The 27,767-nt window shown below is 40.3% G+C and overlaps 1 protein-coding gene across 1 annotated transcript in view; it reads right to left on the bottom strand.

Annotated features, from left to right (window-relative positions):
• Window positions 1-16,598, bottom strand: part of LOC127557611 (immunoglobulin superfamily member 1-like) — a 91,595-nt gene extending 74,997 nt beyond the window's left edge. Inside the window, exons 1-8 of the mRNA XM_051990920.1 lie at window positions 16,568-16,598; window positions 16,011-16,364; window positions 14,033-14,389; window positions 13,435-13,734; window positions 12,449-12,748; window positions 11,736-12,023; window positions 11,215-11,319; window positions 11,078-11,105 (exon numbers count right to left, since the gene is read on the bottom strand). Coding sequence (XP_051846880.1) covers window positions 11,078-11,105; window positions 11,215-11,319; window positions 11,736-12,023; window positions 12,449-12,748; window positions 13,435-13,734; window positions 14,033-14,389; window positions 16,011-16,364; window positions 16,568-16,571 — 1,736 coding nt within the window. The 5' untranslated portion in view covers window positions 16,572-16,598. The remainder of the gene's footprint in view (window positions 1-11,077; window positions 11,106-11,214; window positions 11,320-11,735; window positions 12,024-12,448; window positions 12,749-13,434; window positions 13,735-14,032; window positions 14,390-16,010; window positions 16,365-16,567) is intronic.
• Window positions 16,599-27,767: the final 11,169 nt, after the last annotated feature.

Here is a 27,767-nt window from a genome sequence, read left to right as displayed (position 1 = left end):
GTCACCACCAGGGCCAAGGGGTCACTGTACTCTGACCACAAGGGCCCCTTTCCAGAGCGGCACCTGTAGCTTCTGGCATCTCTTTCATCATCTACTTTCTTGAGCACAAAGTCTGCCTGTGACCACGAGTCATTTCTCTCCTCTCTGAGCTCTCCATCCTTCCAGAGCTGGAACCTGTCACTCCCCAGTCGGCCCTGGCACCTGAGGGTCACATCCGCTCCCTTGGCGACCACGGGACTTGGGAGAGCCCAGAGGGTGGGTCTTGGAGAGATTTCTGAAGAGGAAAGAAATTTGATTTTTAGGGATGCCTCTGGAGCCAGTGTTTCTCCTCCACATCCTGAAGTCCCTCCTTTCATCACCCCTTCCATTCCTTGCAATGTCGCCTGTTTTTCTTTCTGTTTATCCTGGGAGTGGATTACTGGGTTGATTTGAGACAAAGAGTGAAAAGAGAACTTTGTGCTTTTGGGGACAGGACTCACCCGTCTGTGCCCTAACCTCCCAGTGCAGACACAGCCCTGTAAAAGAAGACCAGGTTATAGATGGCTCCTCTTCAGCCCACGCTGACTTCTTCCCAGGCCTTGCCAAAGCCCCTGATATTCTAATTCTGCTTTGATCAGAATATGAAGGGGGATTCCTGGTAGCAGAGACTGGGTCCTGTTTTGCCCCCAATGATTCTGCCTCCTTGTTAGGTTTCCTCCCTGTCCTTCTGACTCAGTCAGCCAAGCGTCTTGGCACAGTGTCCCTCCCTCGCCAGCGTAAACCTTGGAGACTCACCGATGGAGAGCAGGAAAGTGAGTGTGGAGTCCATGGTGGGTCTTCAGCTCTGTCCCAGTCTCAACTGTGCAGAGGACCAAAGGTTGCAGGACTGGAGGCTGGCCCAGGATGTGGTGGCCAGCCCTACTATCTTACATCCCCTAAACTCAGGCCCCACAGTTTCCGCTCTTATACTGATGAAAGGGACCATGGTCATCCAGGGCTTATTTCTGAGCAAATTAAAGTGACTTAAAGTAAATGGAACCTGAAAAGGACTGTGGATGATGAGTATTTAGTGTTAAAGATGGCTGACGGTGATCTGGGTCTCCATACACATGTCACTGTTCTGTGAAAGGAGCATCATCGGCCACAAAAATCCTGACCCTGAAATCACCAGGATTCAGCTTCAAAGCCCAACCTCACAGCTCTGGAAGGCTGGCTTGGGGGGTAGATGGGCACATGTTCCATGCCTGGCATGATGTGTGGATGAGTGTCACTTGCTGGTATCTTAGTATGAACATCCTCACCAGCAGCCACCATACCCACAGTAAGGACAGCAGTGGATGTCATTGTAAAGTACTTTCAGCTTGGCAAATGTTTTACAAACATGTTCTCATTTGAGCCTCAGAACAACATGTGAGGTAGGTATCACACTATCCAGATTTTACAGATGAGATTGCTGATGGAGACAGAGTGAAATTCCCTGCCCAGGCTCATAAAACAAATAAGTGTCTACGTCAGGCTTGAACTCAGCCTTTCCTGGTTCTAATCGATTAAAATCATGAATCCAAATGCAGATGATGTAGGCATTTGTTGCTCTCCATCTCCAAGTATAGAAATGACTCAGTAACTCCATTTCCTGTAGGATGCCAAAATAGCCAGTACTGATATTGGCTGCTCTGCTTGCCCTTTGGTCAGCCCTTCTCCATACGCTTACAATAGATGGCTGATTAGGACATATCGAGTCGATCGGGACAGTAGGAGACTGTTCTTGGCTGTCTTGCACATCATCAGTCAATAATCTGTTGGCACAGAGTCCCACGACACAAGTGGCATCCTAGCTAGAAAGACCCCAGCTCAAACTCAATGACCATTTATCAAGCTTCTGCCATGTTGCCTGACCTGTGCTAGTTGCTGGGAATTCAAAGAGAAAAAACAAATAGATCAGTCCTTATGGAGCTTATACTTTAATGGCAAGGACAACAATATATTCCACTGCAAGCATTTATGCATGATGAATTTGCAGGTTAAGGGTCAACTCTCATTTAAATGATTGTTAGTACAAGCATTGAGAGAGCCTAAAGAAAATGTGGGGAATAATGGGCTGGAACACACAAGGAAATGAAGTTAAAGTAATGAAGCATTGCCAAAGAGAGACTGGAATGCAGATAGTTTTATTCTTGGCAGTGCATGGCTCAGCATACCTGGTGAAGGCATTGGGTGGTACCCAGGCAGGCTTTCACTTCATATAAAAGTAAGAATCATCAATTTTCCTTCCCTGTGTTTGGAAAATGTGGATGAGGACACAATTTGATTGTAGATCTGATGGTCCCAGGTTCTGTCTGATGCACAATCAGTGCATTGAGCAGACTCTGTAATCTCCTGGGATTCACAGACAGAAATCTTCCCCAAAAGCTTCCATTCTCTCAGGTTACATAGCATGTTCATGGGCTATGCTTATATAGAATAAATATACCCAAGGTTAGTATAAAATAAATATACATCTGTGAGTAGATATATATTTGTCAGGGAAGTAAGGCACTAGTACATATGCTACTAGGAATGATTCCATTTTCACAGTGGTGTGTGAGCAGATTCTCCAATGAATGGAGGATCTCAGTGAGACAAAGGTGGTGGGGGAAGGGCCTACAGAAATGATGATGGCCCAAACAAAGATATATCCCTATATAGAAACAGATCTATGTATATAAATACACACCTCATAGCAGAGTATAAATATTAGAGTCAATTTTTCATCTAACTATCTGGTGTTTTGCAGGAATGGAAAACTTGAGGTGAGACCAATGTGGTGAGATGACAGTTCCAAACATGCTGAAACCTTCATCTTCATTTCAAGAAGTGTTACAAGCTTAGGCTGTGAGAGTGCTGCTTTGCCTTGCCTCCATCAGGCCACATCCAAAATACCTTGCAGTGGGATCCTGTAGAATCTGAGGGATCCAGTAGAATCTGTGATCCTGTAAAATAATGAGGGAAAATCCTGGGGAGGGTGATATGAACGATCACCAGTCATTCATGTGGCAAATCCCCTCCATGAATTGGGGGATTTAAAATTCAGAGACCCTGCACTGAGGGATTAGAAGAAAATATTGATAAGTGATTAAGAATTAGTTCTGCTCTGGGCCGAGAGCCTGCTGAAATAGGTTAAGGTCAAGGATGAAACAGCTTCCTCCCCAGAGAAAACAGGAGGGGTAACTCACACGTTTTTCCCTTGATATCTCCTTGGCCCTTTCTGTATCTTAGGAAGAGAGAGGTTTCCAGTATTGGGAATCTTCCACAATCCCCTCCCCTCAAGTCATTTTTATATCCCTTTCTTGCCCCAATAACTTACATAGTGGTTGCTCTTTGGGGCCCTCAGGCTGCATGTGGGTACTCCAACAGAGACAAGGGTAACAAAGACCACTGTGATATGGAGAGGAGGAAATAGGACAGGGAGGAAATGTTCCATCTGGGAGACTTTATGAACACCCCGTAGTCATCATGTCTCTAATTCAATGTAGAGGTTCCAAGGTTATATTGGAAGGAAGAAACAGAGGATTATGGGGAAAAGAGGTGAATCTACTTATCTCCTAGCTCTCTCCGTGCTCACACCCTGGTGATACACATGAGAAGAGAAGAAGCAAAGGCAGGGAAGATCACAAAGAAGAAATGGCAAGTCCCAGTCCCAACCTAATTTTATTCCTTATGACATAAAGATTCAAGGCTGTTTTACCTATAGAGATGAATCCTTGGCAGAGGAATGCCATCAAGAGAAGGCAAAGGAGGGATGAAATGGATCTAAATCTGATAATGAGGATATTATTGGGACCTGATCCTAATGTGGTTGAGAGAGAAGAATCTTCATAATTCATTATCGTTGACAATCCTCACATTGTATTTATATATTCTTCTCTTATTTCCCTCCAGATATACCAATCTTCATCAGCATTGCAAAGATTAATAGAAGTGCTGCTCAGAAAGGGCTTTTCCCTTGAAATTGTATTCAGAAGCCTAAGAACTAGCATAGCATTATGGGTCCCAGGGAAGAATGTGGGAAAGTCTCACATGCCAAGCCACAATCTTTTTTTCTACAGGCCTGGAATTGAGGAAAAGGTTAAAATATCAGTAGTGTCTGTTGCCACATCTTGCCAAGGTCTTGGTTTCTTTTCCTTATAGGGACTGAGTAAGAGAGTGTCATTGGCATCTTCCAATGAATATTGTGGGCTGCTTCTTCTTACTACTGCAGGGGGTCATTGACTTTTTTCCAGAGAGTTCCCTTGGTGCAAAGTTGGTAATGGCAGCCAAAGTCCTAGAGGATTATCTTCATCAGGAATAGCTGTTCTCCACCTTGAGTTATATCCATATTTGGAAGAATTTTTTCATCTCCTTCCTTTTAGAGAACAATGCAATTATTCCGTGAGGGTCCCCATCCCAGCAGGGTCACATTGAGATCACTTCTGGGTCAAGTCAGGCTGGGAGGGAACACTTGGGAAATGTATATGGAAATCCAAACAGAAGTCAAAGATGAAGTTCAGCTTCACAGTCATAATTTGGGTGGGTGGGTAAAGGTATTAAGGGCTGCAGAGTCTCAGAATGACACCATCACTTCCTTTGTCACTTTCAAACTTTCAATCTTGACTGATTTTCAAACTTGAAGTCCAAATTTTTATTTTATGCCTTAAGTACATGGACACACTCACCTGTCATGTAGGTGACATCACTTGACCCAGATAACTAGTAAGGAGTCATTCTTCTATAGTAGAAACAGTTGTAGTTGCCAGCATCCTGGACTCTCATAGAGAGCAGGGAAACATTAGCCAAGGTTTCAGCAGAGATCTGGCTCTGCAGGAGCTGAGGGCTGCACACTCTCAGCAGAGTGAGCGTCACTCTCCAGAGTGCTGATTTAGAGGCCTTTCTACACTGAAGAGTCACATGTTTCCCAAGTTCCACCAACAGGCTTGGAAGACCTGGGCAGAAGGAAGATTTGGGTAGAAAACTTGATCTGGGCAATATTTCCACCTTTGTTCAAATCTCTCTTAGAAACCCTCAGTCTTTTCCCAATTTCTATCTCATAATGGTCAAATCACATTAGAATAATGTATCTGAAATGCATTCCTGGGTTGCTTCACAGGCTTGAGTCCCACATCTGTAATCTAGAGCTCTAAGACCACACTTGTTTCAGAGATTTGAAAGGAATAGCAAGATTTGAATCTTCTTGGAGTCTTACCAGATTTCTTTTATGACACAGATATGGTGCTGATCACTAAACCAGGTAGGGTGAAAACAGAAAAAGAAAATCATAGACCAATTTCCCTAATCAACATTGATGTGAAAATCTTAAATAAAATATTAGCAACGAGATTACAGAAAATCACCCCCTGGATAATACACCACGACCAAGTAGAATTTATACTAAAAATGGTTCAATATTAGGAAAACTATCAGCATAATCAACTACATTAATAACCAAACTAACAAAAATCATATGATTATCACAATAGATGCAGAAAAACATCTGATGAAATCCAACACCCATTCCTATTAAGAACTCTGGAAAGTATAGGAATAAATGCACTTTATCTTAAAAAGATCAGCAGCATCAGTTTAAAACCACCAGCAAGAATCATATATAATAGGGACAAATGGAAACCATTCCCAATAAGATTATAAGTGAAACAGGGCTTCCCACTATCACCATTCCTATTCAATATCATATTAGAAATCTTGACCTTTGAAAAACCTTTTCTGTTTCCAGTTCACTAATCCTTTTTTTCAAGGATTTGATTTCTTTATCCATTCTGTCTTTAAATGACTGGAATGACTTCTCCAGACTCTCTTGCCAAGCCTCCCTCTCCTTTTCCCATTTTTCTTCTAGCTCTCTTGTGAGAGTCTAATTTCTTCTATGAAATTCATCTGTGCTTTGGGGATGCACCTGGAGACAGTCTGTTTTTAGTCTCCTCAGGGTTTAGAGTCTGCTCTCTGTCCATATAGAAGCTGTCAGTGGTTAAGGTCCTTTTCAATTTTTTGCTCATTTGTCAGAGAAAAATCAAAGACAAACTCGCAAAGAAAAAAAGAAAAAAAAACCAAATGGAATCTGCTTTTTTTTGGGGGAGGAGCTGGGTGGTGTTACCAAGCTTCCTCTATCAACTGTGGGGGATAGCAGTGAGGCACTAGCAGGACTCTGCTGTGCCTGTGCTCTGAGACTCAGAGAGCGTGCTGATACACTGTTAGGAAGGGGTGGCCAGGTCCCGAGAGACTCCAGCTGTTCGGGGTTGTATTCTTCACCCCTGGTGTTTTTAGCTTCTCTGCTGGGCAACTGACTTGCTGCCAGGGCAAAGTATCCAATCCTATAGCAAAGCTCTCCCCACAGAGATGGCTGAGATCACACCCCATCCCCCTCAGGTCTGCTCCACTGTGAGCTGCCTGCTGGGCTCTCGCTGCCACTGATTGCCCTCAGTCTGCATCCCCTTCTAAAACCTTCCCTACCCTGGAGGAAAAACAGACCTTTCCTGGTGAATTTCAAGGATGTCTTCTCCTGGTAACTATTTGTGGATTTTTTTCAGTCAAGCATTAATTCAGAGGCTTGTAATGAAATGAATTCTGAGAGAAAATGCAGAGCTTATGCAGTTGTGTGCCTCCTCTCCACCATCTTGGCCGGAAGTCTCATGGATAGGATTTTTCAGAAGTCTTTCTGAGTAATCATGAATGATTGTACTGCTAAGAATAGCAAAGTCCATTATAGTTTGTCTTTAGAAAATTGTCTGAAATATTATTAATAATAAAAAAGATGAGAAATGTTTATCACATTTTAGAAAAATGTCCAGAAAATAAAATTTGATTTAATGAAAAAAAGAAGTTGACAATCAGCAGAAGAATGAGTCACACCTTAATTACTTATCTGAGGGGAAAAGAGGGGGGAAATTAAATAATTCTATAAAAGCAAGGAAGAAACAAAAGTAAAAAGAAAAACTCTAAAACCAGGACAAGATGTTCCCATCTGTTCATTGTACTGGGGTAGGTGTGAAAGATAAAGCAAAGGGAACTGATAAAAAATGGAATGCATTCAAAAAGATTAAATTAATGAAATGGAAGATACGTAATTTTGTATTTATTTTTCAAAATGTTAAATTTCATTTGGGGAAAAAAAATGAGAGTGTGGATAAGTAAATCAGCCAACCACTGATAATTTATTTCTTAGAAGAAAAACATTTAAAAAAACATGAATCATTTAGTGAATAAAAAGGAATTAGGAGCTCCTGCCTTGACATAAGAAATATCAAGAAGAAATGTTTGTAACAAAAAAATATTAAATTGATAATTTACATTAAACTGAAAGAACTTCATAGGCAACAAATCCATATCAGTATTAATATATTATCCTAAATGTCTTAGCTCCGAAATTCCTAAATCCTATTGCTTTAATGATAAGAATCTCTCGTCAGTAACAAAGTAACATCAGGTAATTTCATTGTCTCTTGTTCTGTCTGTTTTGGACACATGGAAACAAAAAATGAAACAAAAGAGAAAATATAGACCCCAAAACATTGCTGGAGAAGCTACAGCTAAAATACATATGGTGACTTCAAAAGGAAATTTCAAATGTATGTGCACATCATGCAAAAATTACTTTGTATAAATCCCTAGACATGTGGAAAATTCTTGCAAAAATTCAGGAGCAGAAAATGTATTCTTTATAGGCCGTAACAGTAAAAATTATAAATTGGTTCAGGGTGAGAAAAAGACCCAGATTCACATAATGCCTTAATAATGAAATCCTAAATTATGAGGAGTCAAGGAACAAATCAGAGAAGTAATAATTTTATAAAAGCGGATGATGAGAAGCCATACCAAAATATACTGAGATACAGCTAAAGCAGTCTGCATGAGAAAAGGCATGTGTCTTTAAAGATACTGTAACAAAAAAGGAAAGAAAAGCATTAATTAAATGAATATTCATTAAAGATTAAAAATATAAAATCAACATATATTAAAAGCCATAAAAGAAAAGACATAAAAGAGAGAGGTGGAACACATAAAGTGGAAACAAAAACAATCCCTAGAAAAGATTAATGAAATTTAAAGCTGATTCTTTTAAAGGACAAAATAGGATGAATTTTTTTCTCTATTTCTCTTATATTGTATTTTATTTTCTCACAGTTACATGCAGAAACATTTTAAACACTGTTTTAAAACATTGTATTACAAATTGTTTCCTTTCCTTTGACCACAATTCCCCTCACACTGAGAAGCCAAGCAATTCAGTATGATACACATGTGGTGTCATGTAAATCATTTCCATAATACTCGTGTTCTAAAAGAAAACAGACCAAAAATGCCCCATAGAAAATAAAGTAAGGAAAAAAAAATTCTTTATTTTCTATTCTGAGAGCACTAGGTCTTTTCTGGGGATGAATAGCAAGTTTTTAAAATAAATCCTTCAGAGTTGTCTTGTATCACGCTATTGTTGAGAATAGTTGTCCTTCACTTTTGTTCATCTTACTGCTGTTACTTTGTACACAGTATATTTCATGTTGCATCAGTTCATAGAAGTCTTTCCAGGTTTTCCTGGCAGCATCCTACTTACCATTTTCTAATAGTACAATAGTATTCCATCAAAATTACATACTTCAATTTGTTCAGCCATTTCATAGTTTATGCTCCCAGAAAAGATCTCATATAAAAAGTTCTTTTGTTTTTGTTTTTGTTTTCTTTTTTAGATACAGACCTGGAAGTATAATTGCCAGCTCAAAGGGTATTCATGGTTTTGTAGCCCTGTGGAAGCAGTTCCAAATCACTCGATATAAAGGTTGAATCAATTCACAGCTCTGCCAACAAGGCATTAATATCTCACTTTCCCCACATGCCCTCTACTACTTGTCTTTTTCCTTTTGTGTCCTATCAGTCAATATAATAGATAAGAGGGAGTTCCTCAGAATTGTTTTAATTTTCATTTCTCCATTCAATAGTCAGGTAGAACAATTTTTCATATGATTAGTTAGCTTTGATTATGTCATTTGATCTATCCATATTTTTAATTAGTTAGCAATTGAGGAATTGCTCTTATTTTTATAAACTTGATGCAGTTCTCTATATGTTTGAGATATGAAACCTTTATCAGAGAAAATTGCTTTGAAATTTTTTTACAATTATATTTGCAAACAGTATTTTTCTCTAATCTATATCCTCTGTTTATTCCATTCTTTCTCTCCTTTCCCCCTATGCCTCCATAAAATTGTTTTCTGTCTGACTCACTCTTTCCCAGTCTGCCTTCCTTTCCATCACTTCCCCTTCTTTTCTTATTCCCTTCTCCCATTTCCTGTGGATATGGTGGATTTCTATACCCAACTGAATGTGTGTGTTATTCCCTCTATGAATCAGTTCTATTGAGAATAAAGTTCAGTCACTCCTTCTTACTTTCCCACTTTTCTCCTCCACAGTAAAAGCTTTTTCTTGTCACTTTTACTTAAGATAATTTCCTTCATTCTACTGTTTTTCTTTCTCTAGCATATTCCTTGCTCAGTCCTTAATTTTGTTTTCTTTAATATCATCTCTTCACATTCAACTAATACTTTCAGTATATATATATATATATATATATATAGGTATGTATATATGTGTGTGTATATATATGCAAAACTGCCCTAATTTGAGAAAGTTCTTATGAGTTATAAGTATCATCTTCCCATATAGGAACGTAAACAGTTTAACCTTGCGAAGTCCCTCTTGATTTGTTTTTCCTGGTGACTTTTTTTTTTTTTTTAACATTTCTTATAATGTATCTGAAAGCCAAACTTTCTAACCAGCTCTTTTTTTTCTCAAGAATATTTGGAAGTCCTCTATTTCATAGAATATTCATGCACCACTTAGGGATTATAATCAGTTTTGTGGGTTTGGTGATCCTTGGTTTTAATCCAATCTCCATTGCTTTTCAAAATGTTTTATTCCTGGGCAGCAAGATGGCACAGTGGATAGAGTACCAGATCGGAAGTCAGGAGTACCTGAATTCAAATGTGGCCTCAGACACTTAAGACTTTCTAGCTGTGTGATTCTGGGCAAGTCACTTAACTCCAATTACCCCAGGAAAAACAAAACAAACAGACAAAATAACTCAATCTAAATTCTCCAATCGCTTAATGTAGAAACAGCTGTATGTTCTTTGATTTTTGTCGTCATGATTCTTGAATTGTTCATTTCTGGGAAAGATGCATTAAGGAACAAGTGAAAGAAGGATGAGGGAGAGGAGAACAAATAGAAGAGAAGAAGGGAGAGAATTCCTTCTTGAAAAGTGCTTAAACCTTTAGTTTATTTTGGCATAGAGTATGGCTTCTGTTGGTGTCTTCTTAGGTTCAGTTTTCCTCTTATTCAATGCTCTTATGTTCAGCTGAGTATACGTCACTCCCTGTGGATTGTTTCCCACGGGAACCTGAAGGAGAAATAGAAGAGGGAGAGAACAGTGATGAATTAGAAGCAGATATTCTTAATCTATTTCTGTCATGAAATCTTTGAAGACTCATCTGCTGAAAGCAATAGATGCTGTCTCATTCTCATATTTTTAGATACATGAAATATACCTCATAGAATTATGAAGGAAATAAAGGGCATTGAAATACTGTCATTGAAATGTTATAGAAATATTTACAATAATTTAAGATATCCTCATTTTAGAGTCATTGAATGGCATTCCTGGGAGTAGAAGACAGAATGGAGTTAACTCACCAATGGTCCCCTTGTTTCGCTGGTCTCTTCTTCATCTGAAGTGAAGAATAGATTCCATCATTCCCAAGCTCCCAGGACCAGGATTCCCTTCTATTATTCCTCTCCCCCCCGGGCCAGGATTCTGTCATCTCCCGGAACAGATAACTTACCTGGCCTTTCCTCTCTGGTTGCCTCAGCATGATGGGTCTTGCAGGTATTCCAAGGAAGACAAGAGCAACAAAAACAGCTACAGTAGGAAGGAAAGGAGGAAATGGGATAAGAGGCTAGAGTTTGCTCTCAAATTCTCTGCTAGCATTTTCCCCTCACCAGAATCTCTGTCTGCTTCAGAGATTGTGAGTTACAATGGAAAAGGAAAAAGGGCACAATGGGAGGAGGAGCTGAGTTTCCTTACCTTTTAGGAATATATTCCTGCAAAGATCCTGGTGAAACACATATGGGAAGGAAAGAAAAGCAAAGTCAGGGAAGACCTTGGAGGAAAAAAGTTTAGTTCTTACCCGCTCTGTTTTATCCTCCTTTCCCCAAACTTACCCAGAGGAATGGACCCATGGTAGTGGAGTGCAAGCAAGAGAAGGCAAAGAAGGAAGAACAAAAAGAAAACACAGCTGAAGATGATGATGAGGTTGTTACTTGGCTCTGAACATAGGTGAGGGGAGAGACAAGAGTCATCATTAATGACAGTGCTAAACAATGCTCACATTTCCTCAATAATTGCCACTTCATTTTCTTCTCTTACTCCCTTCTACAACTTCCCATCACCACGACCATCAAACAGTTGGATACAAATCATGCTGAGGGAGAATTTATCTCTTCAAGTAAGAGTAAGATAGACAGAAACCCGAATAAAGATGTATTTGTCAATTATGACATAAGGAGGAATGCTTCATGTTCCAGCTAATAGGTCCCCATTAGCCAGGAAGTGAGGACTGTGTGAAAGTCTCTATAGAGTCTTACATTATGTTTCTTGCCAGAAACAAGGCCATGCTTTCAGTTCCTTGTAGGGGCTGAGGAATGGGGCAGTTACCAGTACCTTCCTGTTGGGTTCCTCTCACCTCTTACTAGAAGCTCCAGGACATCACTAGACTGCTTCCAGAGACTTTCCTTGGTGCCCAGCTGATAGCTGCAGCTGTAATTGCCAGAGTCCTTGGAGGTTACATGGGTCAAAAAGAACCTGCCCCGGTCTTCATGGGCTTCCATGCTGTGAAGAATTCCTTCAACTCCCTTCTTGTATAGAACAAACCTAGGAATCCATGAGGGTCCCCAGCAAAGGAGGATCACATTGCTCCCCAAGGCTACCTCTAGACCAGGCCAGGCTGAGAGGGAAGGCTTGGGGAGGGCATCTGGAAACACAAACAAAGACCCAATATGCTCAAGATCCCATCCACAATTGTGCTGAGGGTGGTTATAAGGGGGTCAAGATCATAGAGGTCTCTGAAGAATTCCTGACCAACCATTCCATTGATTCTGATCATTCATTGCCCTGAGTCTGTTTCCCTTAACAGGGGTAGGTACTAAACTCCAGAGGGTCTTGGGGCTATCTAGGAAAATATGGTTGTTTCTCCTTCCATTCTTGTCCCTTGAGCTTGGTGCATTTCCTGAGTTGGTCCATTCTTCCAACTATGTTTTCTACTTCCTAAAGGATAACCAGTCCTTATCCCAACCTCTGCTTTATGGTGTTAAAAGGAGGACACATTTTCTGGGCTACCTTTCAATCTTAAATTCCATATCTCTATTTTCCATATTGAGAACTTGAAGCCATTCTTACCTGTCACCCAGATCTCTAGGGCATCACTGGGCTCCGACACCCGGTAAGGAGCCATTCTTTCAGAGTAGACACAGGTGTAGTTGCCAGCATCCTGGGCCCTCACAGAGAGGAGGGGGAAGTAAGCCGAGCTGCCAGATGTGTTCTGACTCTGCAGGGGTTGAGGGCTGCCCATTTTCAGCAGAGTGAATGTTGCTGTCCATAGTGCTGACTGAGGGGGCTTCCTGCACTGGAGAGTCACATGCTGCCCAGGCTCCACCACCAGGCCTGGGAGAGCTGAGAGAGAAGGCTTGGGAAGAGATCCTGAGAAGTGAAGAATGGGGGGGGGGTATCAGGACACCTGGGTCAAGTCCCTGTTCGGTTCCTGTGTGACTATGGCTCATTCATCGGGTCCATCTGAGACTCAGTTATCTCCTCTGTAAAGGAGTGGGTATGAATAAAAGATGTCTGCTATCATTCTATTCACAGCCAGCTTGCAATCTAAGCAACTGTCACACTGCAGGGACTTCACCTAGCCTATGATCTCATACCTCTGATGACTGACAGCCAGGGAGAGCATGGTCTCCTCCTTCTCATCGGGGCCATTACAAACAGGCTCAGGATTGAGCCTAAATTCAGAGCTCAGATCAGGGTCCAGGAAAGAGAAAGCTTGTCTCTGGGCTCTGTCCCTCACTTTTAAGTGACCCTGGACAAGTCCTTTCCCCTGTCAGGGCCTCATGTGATCACTGGTAATGGGAGGCTTTGGCCCCTTTCAGCTCTGTATCTCTGTGCCTCTTCTACCTTCTAACTGAGATATCACCATCAACTTTTATCTAAGATCCCAGATCACAACAGAAATATCTCAGTCTTACAAGATCCCTGAATCAGGACCGGCCCCAGAACAGATCAGGCTGTGTAGGCCCTCTTCCCTTACCTCTGTGAGACTCCTGCCTAGGCACAGAGCAGAGGGGTCACACTCAGCCTTATTCTGGGGTCCCCACACCCCTCACCTGTTACCCCCAGCTCCAGGGCCTCACTGAACTCTGATTGTGCACCTGAGGCTGTAATGTTCTTGTAAGTACATCTGTAGCTCCCAGTGTCCTCAGGTCTGACAGAAGGGAGAGAGAAGCCAGTCCAGAGATCTGCTGACTTCTGGTTCTGTAAGGGCTGCTGGGTTCCCATCTTCCACAGAGTGTATGTCACCTCCTCAGATGAAGCCAGCCTGGGCCTTGAGCACCAGAAAGTGATGTTAGTCCCTGGGACCACCACAACGCCCGGCTGGGCCCACAGAGTGGGTCTGGGTAGTTGTCCTGAGGAGAAAGGGGTGCCTGAGGTCAATGTCAGATGTCATTTCTAAACCCCTCTGCTAACCCCCCAAGAGGGCCAGCAGAAATCTTGTTTCTGGTCTCACTCTCTCCCTTAGGTCCTGTCTGAGTGGAGAACAGCCCCATTTTCCTGGGGCCTAAGCTGAGATGGCCCATAGGTTCCTTCCAGCCCCATTTCGACCATCCCTTCAGAATTCCCTGGATCTTATGCTGTCCCCCTAACTTTGTGGACCTCTATGTGGGGACATGGAATGGGTACTTAGGGATTCTTATGACTAGTCACCAGGCACAGTCAGCTTCACCACTGGGCTAAGATGGGATGCTCTGTGTGGTGGTGTCTTCTTGTAGTAAATACACCTGTAGCTCCCAGTATCCTCGGTCCCCAGCGATGGAAATGAAAATTCAATCCTGGGCTCTACAGGGATCTGTAACAGTAAGGGCTCCAGACTCTTTCCATCCAGCAGGGCAAAACTGTAGTCCTGAGTGGTGTACTGTGCAAACATTTGGCACCAGATGGTTACTGTTTCCCCTGGAGATATCAAGTGTCCTTGTAAGGCTCCAATCTTGGGTTTGGAGAAGGCTCCTGATAAAGGAGGAAGGAAGAAAGTTAATGGCCTGATCTCCCCAATCCCATCCAATCATTCTATGAGAAGAGCCAAGCCGGGAAAGGGTGAGCCAAGGGTGCTTGGTCAGGCCCATTCCTGTAAACCTGGGATATTTGGATATGGGCTCCTTGGTCACCCTGAAAAAGCTGTTCTCAGCCAGAAGGTTGTGAATGTACTGAGCAATGGGGGAGAAGGAACAAGAGGGGAGCAGGTCACCCTTTCACATCTGCCCCCCTTCTTACTCCCTTCAAGGGGTCCAAATCTCACCCTACAGCCAGGCCAGCAGGACCAAGAAAGGACTCTAATACAACATCACAGACAAATTCAGACTTTTCTCTTAGGTTTTAAGGCTTGAAAATCTCATCCTTCTCTTCCAAATAACTCCATATCTCTGGGAGAGGTGGATCTCTAGATTCCCCAGCCTCAATTTCCCGACATTGTGGTAGGTCCTTGTCCTGTCACCCATTGTCAATATGGAGTGAAACCCGAGCGGGAGCTTCTAGAGGAGAATGGGGATTTCTTTTGAGCTCTGTTTTTCCTACCCTCATTCATCTTCTATCAGTCATTTTCTACTTGGCGAAGGGGGAGCCCCAAAGATTTAGGGAAGGGGTCATTCTTGCTACTGCAAAGATAGTCACTGTCCCAAGAATCACAAAGTTTTTAGCTCAAACACCCCCATTAGACCATCCAGCCCATTAGAATATGAGCTTCATGTCATGAAGTGGGGAACTGAGTTCCAGAAGGCCAGGACTTTCCCATAGTCACCCCACCAGCATCTAGGGGGACAGGTGTGTGAATGTTATTTCACAGCCACCATATCTGAGGCTCCTTCTCCCTTCATCAGGCTATCTTCTGTCACAGGCAGATGGACAGTAGCATAGGGTGGTGAGAAGGGCCCCAGTATTTTAGTGGATCCAAGAGAGAGATAAAGACGGCATTGTGGGAGAACCAGGACATTGCCACTTGATGCCAGCTGGAACAGCATCCTGGGGCAGCCAGGTTCTGAGCTGGGACTGAGCTGGGATTTAAGTATGTACAGGAAAGCAATGGGTAAAGGTGAGATGGGCATTACAGGCAGGGGAAACAGGGTGAGCAAAGGCAGAGAGGTGGGACATGAAGAAGGTTGGGGGAAGCATCTGTCCAGGCTGATGGGAATGTAGGGAGGCCAGAAGGGAACACTGGGAGACAAAACTGGGCAGGTGAGATATTGGCGGTGTGAGCATTAAGAAGCAAGGAAAAGTTCATCTAGGGAAGGTTTCCTCTGTAAAAGCTGGTCCCGGCTCCCAAAGACGGCTGTGTATGTCTGAGGGAGGAACAGCCTGGCTCATATGGCTGAGTCTCTAATGGATACTGAGCAGACAAGGGAGATCCCTGGGTTTGCTGCTAGGAGACATGGCTCTTAATTCTGTCCCTGACACTTAAGGTCCTGCTGACCTGCTCCTTTACCTCCTCTCCAGGCCTCAGTTTCTCCATCTCTAAAAGAAAAATCATCACATGTGAGCTCTCCTCCCAGCAGAATTATTGAGAGGAAATATTTCTAAACTTTATAATCTTAAATTCTGAGTGGGGAAGGCAGGTGGTCTCTGAGCCTACGGAGGTGGTTGGTGAGCAGAGACAGTTAATAAAGACCAACATTTTTTCCTTTTATTCATCGACTCTCTAGAGTTGGATGTGGGGCTCCTCTCCGAGGACTGGCCTTCCCCCAAAGGATGGTTTGATACCTGCACCCCTCACCTGTCACCATCAGGGCCAGGGGTTCACTGTACTCTGACCACAAGGGCCCCTTTCCAGAGCGGCACCTGTAGCTTCTGGCATCTCTCCAGTCATCTACTTTCCTGAGCACAAAGTCTGCCTGTGACCACGAGTCATTTCTCTCCTCTCTGAGCTCTCCATCCATCCAGAGCTGGAATCTGTCACTCCCCAGTCGGCCCTGGCACCTGAGGGTCACGTCCGCTCCCTTGGTGACCACGGGACTTGGGAGAGCCCAGAGGGTGGGTCTTGGGAAGATTTCTAAAGAGGAATCAAATTGATTTTTAGGGATCCCTCTGGAGCCAGTGTTTCTCCTTCACATCCTGAAGTCCCTCCTTTCATCACCCCTTCCATTCCTTGCAAAGTTGCCTCTTTTCCTCCCTCTTATCCCGGGAGTGGATTTTTGGGTTGATTTGAGACAAAGAGTGAAAAGAGAACTTTGTGCTTTTGGGGGCAGGACTCACCCATCTGTGCCCTAACCTCGCAATGCAGACAAAGCCCTGTAAGAGAAAATCAGGTTATAGATGGCTCTTCTCCAGCCCACGCTGACTTCTTCCCCAGCCCTTACCAAAGCTCCTGATCTTCTAATTCTGCTTTGATCAGAATATGAAGGGGGATTCCTGGGAGCAGAGACTGGGTCCTGCTTTGCCCCCAATGATTCTGTCTCCTCGTTAGGTTTCCTCCCTGTCCTTCTGACTCAGTCAGCCAAGTGTCTTGGCACAATGTCCCTCCCTCGCCAGCGTTAACTTTGGAGACTCACCGATGGAGAGCAGCAAAGTGAGTGTGGAGTCCATGGTGGGTCTTCAGCTCTGTCCCAGTCTCGACTGTGCAGAGGACCAAAGGTTGTAGGACTGGAGGCTGGCCCAGGATGTGGTGGCCTACCCTGCTGCCTTACACCCCCTACTCAGGCCCCACAGTTTCCGCTCTTATACTGATGAAAGGGACCATGGTCCTTCAGGGCTTATTTATGAACAAATTAGATTGAGGTAAAGTAAATGGAACCTGGAAAGGACTGTGGATGATGGCTATTTTAGTGTTAAAGTTAGGCTGACGGTGGTCTGGGGTCTCCATACACACATCTCTGTTCTGTGAATGGAGCAGCATCGGCCATTAAAAAGCCTGACCCTGAAATCACCAGGATTCAGCTTTAACACCCAACCTCACAGCTCTGGAAGGCTGGCTTGGGGGGTAGATGGGCACATGTTCCATCCCTGGTATGATGTCTGGGTGACTGTCATTTGCTGATGTCTTAGTATGAGCATCCTCACCAGCAGCCACCACACCCACAGTAAGAACAGCAGTGGATGTCATTGTGAAATACTTCCAGCTTGGCAAATATTTTACAAACATGTTCTCATTTGAGCCTCAGAACAACCTGTGAGGTAGGTATCACACTATCCAGATTTTACAAATGAGATCGCAGATGTAGACAGAGTTAAATTTCCTGCCCAGGCTCATCAAACAAATAAGTGTCCACATCAGGTTTGAACTCAGCCTTTCCTGGTTCTAATCGATTAAAATCGTGAATCAAAATGCAGATAATGTAGGCATTTGTTGCTCTCAATCTCCAAGGATATAAATGACTCAGTCACTCCATCTCCTGTAGAATGCCAAAATGGCCAGCACTGGTATTGGCTGCTCTGCTTGCCCTTTGGTCAGCCCTTCTCCATACGCTTACAATAGCTGGCTGACTAGGACATATCGAGTCAATTGGAACAGTAGCTGACTGTTCTGGGCTGTCTTGCACATCATCAGTCAATAATCTGTTGGCACAGAATCCCATGACACAGGTGGCATCCTAGCTAGAAAGACCCCAGCTCAAACTCGATAACCATTTATCAAGCTTCTGCCATGTTGCCTGACCTGTGCTAGTTGCTGGGAATTCAAAGAGAAAAAAGAAATAGATCAGTCCTTATGGAGCTTATACTTTACTGGCAAGGGCACAAATATATTTCAGTACAAGCATTTATGCAGGATGAATTTGCAGGTTAAGGGTCAACTCTCATTTAAATGATTGTTAATAATAGTACAGGTGTTGAGAGAGCCCAAAGAAAATGTGAGGAACAATGGGCTGGGACACACAAGGAACTGAAGTTAAAGTAATTAAGCATGGTAAAAGAGAGTCTAGAATGCAGATAGTTTTGACCTTGGCAGTGCGTGGCTCAGCATACCTGTGAAGGCATTGGGTGGTACCCAGTCAGGCTTTCAGTTCATTTAAAAGTAAGAGTCATCAATTTTCCTTCCCTGTGTTTGGAAAATGTGAATGAGAACACGATTTGATTGTAGATCTGATGGTCCCAGGTTCTGTCTGACACACAATCAGTGCATCAAGCAGACTCGTTAATGTCCTGGGGATTCCAAGACAGAAATCTTCCCCCAAAGTCTCCATTCTCTCAGGTTACATAGCATGTATATGGGCTATGTTTATACAGAGTAAATACACGCAACGTTAGTATAAAATAAATATACATCTGTGGTTAGATATGTATTTGTCAGGGAGGTAAGGCACTAGTATATATGCTACTAGGAATGATTCCATTTTCACGATGTTGTGTGAGCAGATTCTCCAATGAATGAAGGGTCTCAGTGAAGCAAAAGTTGAGGGGGAAGTGCATACAGATATGACAGATGGCTCAAATAAAGATATATCCCTATATAGAAACAGATCTATGTATATAAATACACACCTCATAGCAGAGTATAAATATCAGAGTCAATTTTTCATCTAACTATCTGGTGGTTTGAGGGAATGGAAAACCTGTGGTGAGACCAATGTGGTGAGATGACAGTTCCTAACATGCTGAAACCCCCATCTTCATTTCAAGAAGTGTTACAAGCTTAGGCTGCGAGAGTGCCACTTTGCCTTGCCTCCATCAGGCCACATCCAAAGTACCTTGGAGTATGATCCTGTAGAGTCTGTGATCTTGTAGAATGATGAGGGAAAATCCTGGGCAGGGTGATATGAATGATCATCAGTCATTGATCTGGCAAATCCCCTCCATGAATCTGGGGGATTTACAATTCAGAGGCCCTGCACTGAGGGATTAGAAGAAAATATTGGTAAGTGATTAAGAAGTAGTTCAGCTCTGGGCCTAGAGCCTGCTGAGAAAGGTTAAGGTTGAAACAGCTTCCTCTCTGGGGAGGACAGAAGAGGTAACTCACAAGTTTTTCCCTTGATCTCTCCTTGGCCTCTTCTGAATCTTAGGAAGAGGGAGGTTTATAGGACTGGGAATCCCTTCCACAATCCCCTCCCCTCGACTCATTTTCCTATCCCTTTCTTGCCCCAATAACTTACATAGTGGTTCCTTTTTGGAGCCCTCAGGCTGCATGAGGGTACTCTAACAGAGACAAGGGTAACAAAGACCACTGTGATATGGAGAGGAGGAAATAGGACAGGGGGAAAATGTTCCATCTGGGAGACTTTATGAACACCCGGTACTCAGCATGTCTCTGATTCCATGTAGAGGTTCCAAGGTTATATTGGAAGGAAGAAACAGAGGATTATGGGGAAAAGAGGTGAATCTACTTATCTCCTAGGGCTCCCTCCTTGCCCACATCCTGGTGATATACAAGGGAAGGGAAGAAGCAAAGGCAGTGAAGATCACAAAGAAGAAATTGCAAGTCCCAATCCCACCCTAATCTTATTCCTTACAACATAAAGATTTAAGGCTGTTTTACCTATAAGATGAATCCTTGACAGAGGAACGCCTTGAAGAGAAGGCAAAGGAGGGAGGAAATGGAGCTAAATCTGATAATGAGGGTGTTACTGGGATCTGATCCCAGTGTGGTTGAGAGAGAAGAATCTTCATAAATCATTATCATTAGACAACCCTCATGTTGTATCTATATATTCTTCTCTTATTTCCCTCAAGATATACCCATCTTTACCAGCATTGCAAAGATTAAGGGAAATGCTGCTCAGAAAGGGCTTCTCCCTTGAAATTATATTCAGAAGCCTAGAAACTAGCATAGCATTATGGATCCCAGGGAAGAATGAGGGAAAGTCTCACATGCCAAGCCACAATCTTTTCTCTACAGGCCTGCAATTGAGGAAAAGATTAAAATATCAGTAGTGTCTATTGCCTTGTTTCTTGGTCAGAGCCAAGGTCTTGATTTCTTTTCCTTATAGGGACTGAGTAAATGAGTATCATTGGCACCTTCCAATGAGTATTGTGTGTTTCTTCTTCTTACTTCTTATTGCAGGGGAGGTCATTGTCTTTTTTTTCCAGAGACTTCCCTTGGTGCAAAGCTGGTAATGGCAGCCAAAGTCTTTGAGGATTATCTTTATCAGGAATAGCTGTTCTCCACCTTGAGTGATATCTATGTTTGGAAGAATTTTTTCATCTCCTTCCTTTTAGAGAACAATGCCATTATTCCTTAAGGGTCCCCATCCCAGCAGGGTCACATTGGCCCTGAGATCACTTCTGGGCCAAGTCAGGATGGGAGGGAAAGCTTGGGAAATGTATATGGAAATCCCAACAGAAGTCAGAGATCTTCAATGCTAGCTTCACAATTGTAATGTGGTTGAGTGGGTGAAGGTAGCAAGAGGTGCGAAGTCTCAGAAAGACACCATTACTTCCTTTGTCACTTTGGTCACTTTTTGACCAAAGTTTCCATCCCAGAAAAGGTATGGTTGTTGAACCTGGTGTTCTTTGTGCCCACCTAGAAACAAGATCTTTCTTTGTCCCTTGAGCTTGGAGCAGTACTTGAGCTGGTCCATTCTTCCACTTTTGTTCAACTCTTCCTTAGAGACCCTCAGACTTGTTCCAATTTTTATCTCACATGATCAGACTAGGCCTGGAAGGGCCAAGCAGGAATGCGTGGGCAGAAAATCTGATCTGGGGTATACTTCCACCTTTGTTCAAACCTATGTTTGAAACCCTCAGTCTTTTCCCAATTTCTATCTCATAATGGTCAAATCAAGTTAGAACAATGTAACTTAAAGGCATTCCTGGCCTGATTCACAAGCTTGAGTTCCATATCTGTCACCTAGATCTTTAAGATTTCATTTGTTTCAGAGATTTGAAAGGAATAACAAGATTTGAACCTTTTCAGAGGCCTACTAGATTCCTTTTATGACACAGATATAGTGATGATAGGTAAACCAGGTAGGGTGAAAGCAGAGAAAGAAAATTATAGACCAATTTCCCTAATGAATATTGATGCCAAAATCTTAAATAAAAATATTAGCAATGAGATTACAAAAAATCATCTCCAGGATAATACATTATGAACAAGTAAAATTTATACTAAGAATGCAGGGCTGGTTCAATATTAGGAAAACCATTAGCATAACTATTAGCATAATCAACTATATCAATAAGCAAATTAACAAAAATAATATGATTATCTCAGTAGATGTAGAAAAAACATTTGATAAAATCTAATACCCATTCCTATTAAAAACACTTCCCTGAAGTCAGGACCATCTGAGTTCAAATCTAGTTTCAGACACTTAACACTTCCTAGTCCTGTGATCCTGACTTGTTTTAACCCCAATTGTTTTAGCAAAATAAATAAATGAAAACTAGTCTTACTTTCGGCCATGCGAGAAGATAAAGAGATTAAACGAATTAGAGTAGGCCATGAGGAAACCAAATTATCACTGATGCAGATGATATGATGATATCCTTTGAGAACCCTAGAGAATCAACTAAAAAATTACTAGAAACAATTCACAAGTCTAGCCAAGTTGCAGAATACAAAATAAATCCACATAAATGATCAGCATATTTATATGTTACCAATAAAGTCTAGCTGCAAGAGATACAAAAGAAATTCCATTCAAAATACCTGTCAATAACATAAAATATTTGGGAATCTATCTGCCAAGGGAAAGTCAGGAACTATATAAACACAACTCCAAAACACTTTCCACACAAATGAAGTGAGATCTAATGAGTTGGGAAAATATCAAGTGCTCATGGGTAGGCTGAGTGAATATAATAAACATACTACTTAAATTAATCTACTTATTTAGTGCCACACCAATCAAAATCCCAAGATATTATTTTATAGATCTAGAAAAAATAGTAACAAAGTTCATCTGGAAGAACAAGGTTAAGAATTTAAAGGGAATTAATGAAAAAAAATGCTAATGAAGGTGACCTAGCTGTGCCAGACCTAAAACTATATTAGAAAAAAGCAGTATCAAAACCATTTGGTACGTGCTAGGAAATAGAGAAGTTGATCAGTAGAATAGATTAGGATCACAGGACAAAATAGTGAATGACTATAGTAATCTAGCGTTTGACAAACCCAAAGAACTCAGATTTTGCGATAAGAATTCACTATTTGACAAAAACTGCTGGGGAAAATTCGAAACTAGTATGGAAGTAATTAGGGTTTGACCCACATCTAACACCACATACCAAGATAAGATCTAAATGGGTTCATGATTTAGATATAAAAAGTGATATTATAAGCAAATTAGAACATAGGATAGTTTACCTCTCAGATCTGTGGAGAAGAAAGGAATTTGTGTCCAAAGAAGAACTGGAACTCATAACTGAACAGCAAATAGATAATTTTAATTATATTAAGTTAAGTTTTTGAACAAACAAAACGAATGCTGACAAGGTTAGAAAGGAAGCAATAAACTGGAAAATCATTTTTACATTTAAGGGTTCTGATAAAGGTCTCATTTCTAAAATATAGTGAATTGACTCAAGATTTATAAGAATCCAAGCCATTCTCCAATTGATAAATGGTCAAAAGACATGAACAGACAATTTTCAGATGACGAAATGAAAATTATTTCTAATCATATGAAAAGACATCTACATCACTATTGATCAGAGAAATGCAAATTAAGACAACTCTGAGATACCACTATCCACATCTCAGTTTGGCTAAGATAACAGAAAAATATAATGATGAATGTTGGAGGGGATGTGGAAAAACTGCGTCACCAATACATTGTTGGTGGAATTGTAAACAGATCCAATCACTCTGGGGAGCAGTTTGGAACTAACTAAAAGTTCTCTAAAAGTTATCAAACTGTGCATGCCCTTTGTCCCAGCAGTGTTTTTTTTTTTTTTTTCGTCTATATTTTAAAAGAGATTTTAAAGGAAGGAAAGGGACCCACATGGGCAAAAATGTTTGTGCCAATACTTTTCATAGGATTTTTGGGAGTGGATGCCCATCAATTGGAGAATGGCGAATAATTTATGGTATATTATTATTATTTTATAAGAAATGATCAGGAGGATGATTTTAGAGAGATCTAGAGAGACTTACATGAACTGATGGTAAATGAAATGAACAGAACCAGGAGATCATCATACAGGGCATCATCAATATTATACGATGATCAATTCTGATAAATGTGACTCTTTCCAACAATGATTGATGCTCACTCCAATGATCTTGTGATGAAGAGAGCCATCTACACCCATAGAGAGCACTGTGGGAACTGAATGTGGGTCAATCACAACATAACATTCTCAGTCTTTTTGTTATTGTTCGCTTGCATTTTGTTTCCTTACTCATTTCATTTCTTCTTTTTTTTTTAATCTGATTTTTCTTGTGCAGGAAGAGTATTGTATAAATGTGTTTATACATATCGGATTTATATTAGGATTCTTACAAAGTAATAAGTCAGTTGTCTAATTTTAGCATTGTGCTTAGCAGTTCTAGTTCAGAGTTCACACCTTTAAGAGTTCACACATTAGTTCACACATTAGCGTTCGAGATTCACAAGTCAGGATTCAGTTAGGCGATTCAGAGCCAAAATTCAGTGGGGAGATTGAGAAGCCAGGATTCAGTTGGGCAGAATGAAGGATTCAGAGAGAGCTGGAGTCTGAAGCTGGCAGAGGCAAAAGACTAGCCGCAAGAGCTCTTGGAACCAAGGAGGCAGATAGGCCTCTAAGAAAACTAACCAGGCTATTTTGAAAGAGACAATAAAGGATTGGACTTTAACAGCCGGCTGCATTTGAGGTGATTATTACTTTGAACTGAAACTAAGGCTGCCTCCAGAAGCTCCCCAAGAAACCTGTTCCCAGAGAACATTATATTTTAGAGAAGAGAACATTACAGATTTAATATATTTTTTAACATGTTTGACATACATTGGATTGCTTGCCCATCTAGGAGAGAGGGTGGGGGGGAAAAGGAGAAAATCTGAAAGACAAGGCTATGAAAGGGTCAATTTTGTCAAATTATCTGTGCACCTGTTTTGAAAATAAAACGCATTTTATTGAAAAATATTTGAACCTTCTCTCTCATGGAAATGATTCAAAGTGGGAATATAACTTAGACAGTCATTTGAGTATAGAAATCTATCTTGTCCTACAGGGAAAAAGTAGGGGAGGGGTGAATGAGAAGCGATGGCTTGATAAAAGGGAAGGCAGCAGTTAGAAATATCAATCTTTTAAAGATGATGGTGTGAACGGAGAGAGAACAAAAAAGGAGCAATGTTGGATGGTGGAAAACCATGGTAGTTGGATGGTAGATTAAAAATGTGATGAACTCACCAATCAAATCAAAGTGTACAGCAGAATGCATCAAATATTAGAATTGTATGGTGCATTGTTTAGAAGAAACACATTAGAAGCAGAGAGACAGAGTAAGGCTACGAGTCTGGAGCAAAATGTATTATGCTTCATCTTAATTAAAAAAAAGACTGAGGAGCAATCAACTAAATTTAATAAGCTTATCCAAAAGCATGAGTGGGTCAAAGAAAAAATCATAAATGCCATTCATAATTTTATCAAAAAGAATGACAGTAATTACACTATATAGCTCAATTCATGAGATGAAGCCAAGGATGTACTTTGGGAAAAATTTACATCTCTGATAGCTTTCATTCATAAAACAGAGAAAAAGGAAAGAAATGTATGATTTGAGCTTGCAGCCAAAAGTTCAAATAAAAATTGTCTAATTAAATAATTGGACTTCCTGAAAAATCAAAGAAATACTGATTAAAATTGAAAGAAAAACATCAAACAAGGAATTTGTTTTGTTTTGTTTTATTGTATTTAGTATGTTATTTCCCCATTCTTACATGAACAATAACTTTTACCATTTTTATATTCACTAAATTAATTTTTAAAATCATAAAACTTTTCTTTCAAAGGAACATTATATTATAAGCACTGCTCTGAATATATGCCAGAAGCATATGTACTATTGAAACGCTTTCTCCCTTGTCTCACCCCCTCAAAAAATTATGGTACTCCAAATCAATGTGTTTGCAATATTTACAGGAGGGGAAATTTATTGTTATTATTATTATTATTATTGCTACCAACAATGAACAAAAATGAAATTCAGTCTCTGCTGTTGTTTCATAATTTCAATAATTGTTTTTTTAAAACTTTGAGTTCCAGATTCTCTTCTCCTTCCTCCCCAGCTACTTTTAGACTGGTGTATTCTGTTTGTCTAAGTCTATACCTCATGGATGGTCTACTACCATGGCTCCTCAGTGGTGCCATTGGGAAAAGGTACATTAGGAAACACATGAAATAAGGATTAGGGAGAGGAGAAAAGATGGAAGAAGAGAAGAAGGGAGAGAATTTCTTTGTGAAAAGTGCCCAAACTCTCAGGCTAAATATACAGTGGCATAGAGCTTAGATTCTAAGGGCATTTCTTTGGCATTTTCAATGTAAAGTAGGTTTAAAATTGGAGAACACATATCCATGCCAATTACCAGAAAGAGATATGTGTGTGTATATATAATATATATATATATTACATATACATATACATATATTACATATGTATATACATACATATACATATATATATATTATACACACACATATATATACATATATATGTATGCATATGTATATACATATTTCCATTTCAGAGATTCACATATAGTTCCCTTTATATATTCTAGAATTTTACTTCCTGGATCCTTGAAGAGCTTTGATGCTCTCCTTCCTCAGTGCATGTTGAGAGTCATGGGTAGTAATGATCAAATTCACCTATCATCATGATCATTATTAATCCCAGAACATTGGTAGAAAGTGAATAAAAATGTCCAAATCTGGTATTATGGGATCCTATGCCCAAGAGAAAGAGACAGAAATATTATTATACTTTCTGTGTTTATTTATTTAATATTTCTCCAATTATGTTCAAAAGACAATGTTTTTAAAATTTGTTATAAATTTTTTTGAATTCTAGTTTTCTCCCTTATTTCCACCTACAATTAAGAAACCACATGTGAAGTTATGCAAAACATTTCTATAAAAGTCAAATTTTGGAAGAAAACATAAATCTCCCACCGTAGTCAAAATAAGAAGGCTCTAGAAAAATTAAATTTTTAAAAAAGAGGGAGAAAGTGAAAAAAAGAGATGCTTCAATCTGTATTCAGACATCATCAGTTCCTTCTCTGGATATGGATAGGATTTTTCATAAGTCCTTCTGAGTAATCATCAATGACTGTTCTGCTGTGAATAGCAAAGTCAATTATAGGTGGTCTTAAGAACATTGTCAGAAATATTATTAATAATAAAGAAGATGAGAAAAGTTTATCATATTTTAGAAAAATTTCCAGAAAATAAGATTTGATGTAATGAAAAAAAGAAGTTGACAGTCAGCAGAAGAATGGATCACTCTCTAATTACTCATCTTAGGGGAAAAGAGGGGGAAATTAAATAATTCTATAAAAACAAGGAAAAAAGAAAAGTAAAAAGCAAAACTCTAAAATCAGGACAAGATGTTCCCATCTGTTCATTGTACTGGTGAAGGTGTGGAAGATAAAGCAAAGGGAACTTGTAAAAAATGAAATGCATTCAAAAAGATTAAATTAATGAAATGGAAGCTATGTAATTTTGTATTTATTTTTCAAAAGGTTAAAATTTCATTTGGGGAAAAAGAATGAGAGTGTGGATAAATAAATAGGCTACTCACACACAATTTATTCTTTAGAAGAAAAACATTTAAAAAACATGAATCATTTAGTGAATAAAAAATAATTCAGAGCTCCTGCCTTGCCAGAAGAAATATCCAGAAGAAAAGTTTGTAAGAAAAAATATTAAATTGATAATCTACATTAAACTGAAAGAAGTTCATAGGCAACTAATCCATATCAATATTAATATATTATCCTAAATGTCTTAGCCCCAAAATTCCTAAATCCTATTGCTTTAATGATAAGAATCTCTCGTCAGTAATAAAGTAACACCAGGCAATTTCATTGTCTCTTGCTCTGTCTGTTTTGGATACATGGAAACGAAAATCAAATGAAAGAGAAAATAAAGACCCCAAAACATTGCTGGAGAAACTACAGCTAAAATACATATGGTGACTTCAAAAGGAAATTTCAAATATATGTGCACATCATGCAAAAATTACCTTGAATTAATCCCTACACATGTAGAAAATTTTTGCAAAAATTCAAAAGCAGTAAAATGTATTCTTTATAGACCATAATAATAAAAATTATAAACTTTATGAAAGAAGATGATGAAAAGCCATACCAAAATGTACTGAGAAACAGCTAAAGCAGTTTGCATGGGGAAAGGGATGTGCCTTTAAAGATACCTTAACAAAATAGGAAAGAAAAGGATTAATTAATGAATATTCATTAAAGTTAAAAATATAAAATCAATATATATTAAAAGCCATAAAAGAAAAGACAGAAAAGACAGAGATGGAACACATAAAGTGGAAACAAAAACAATCTCTAGAAATGATTAATAAAATTTAAAG

The sequence above is a fragment of the Antechinus flavipes genome, chromosome 3 (assembly GCF_016432865.1).
Source record: "Antechinus flavipes isolate AdamAnt ecotype Samford, QLD, Australia chromosome 3, AdamAnt_v2, whole genome shotgun sequence".
In the NCBI taxonomy this organism is placed as follows: Eukaryota; Metazoa; Chordata; class Mammalia; order Dasyuromorphia; family Dasyuridae; genus Antechinus; species Antechinus flavipes.
The sequence above is the reverse complement of the archived record's forward strand: the minus strand, read 5'-3'. Positions and strand labels throughout refer to the sequence as shown.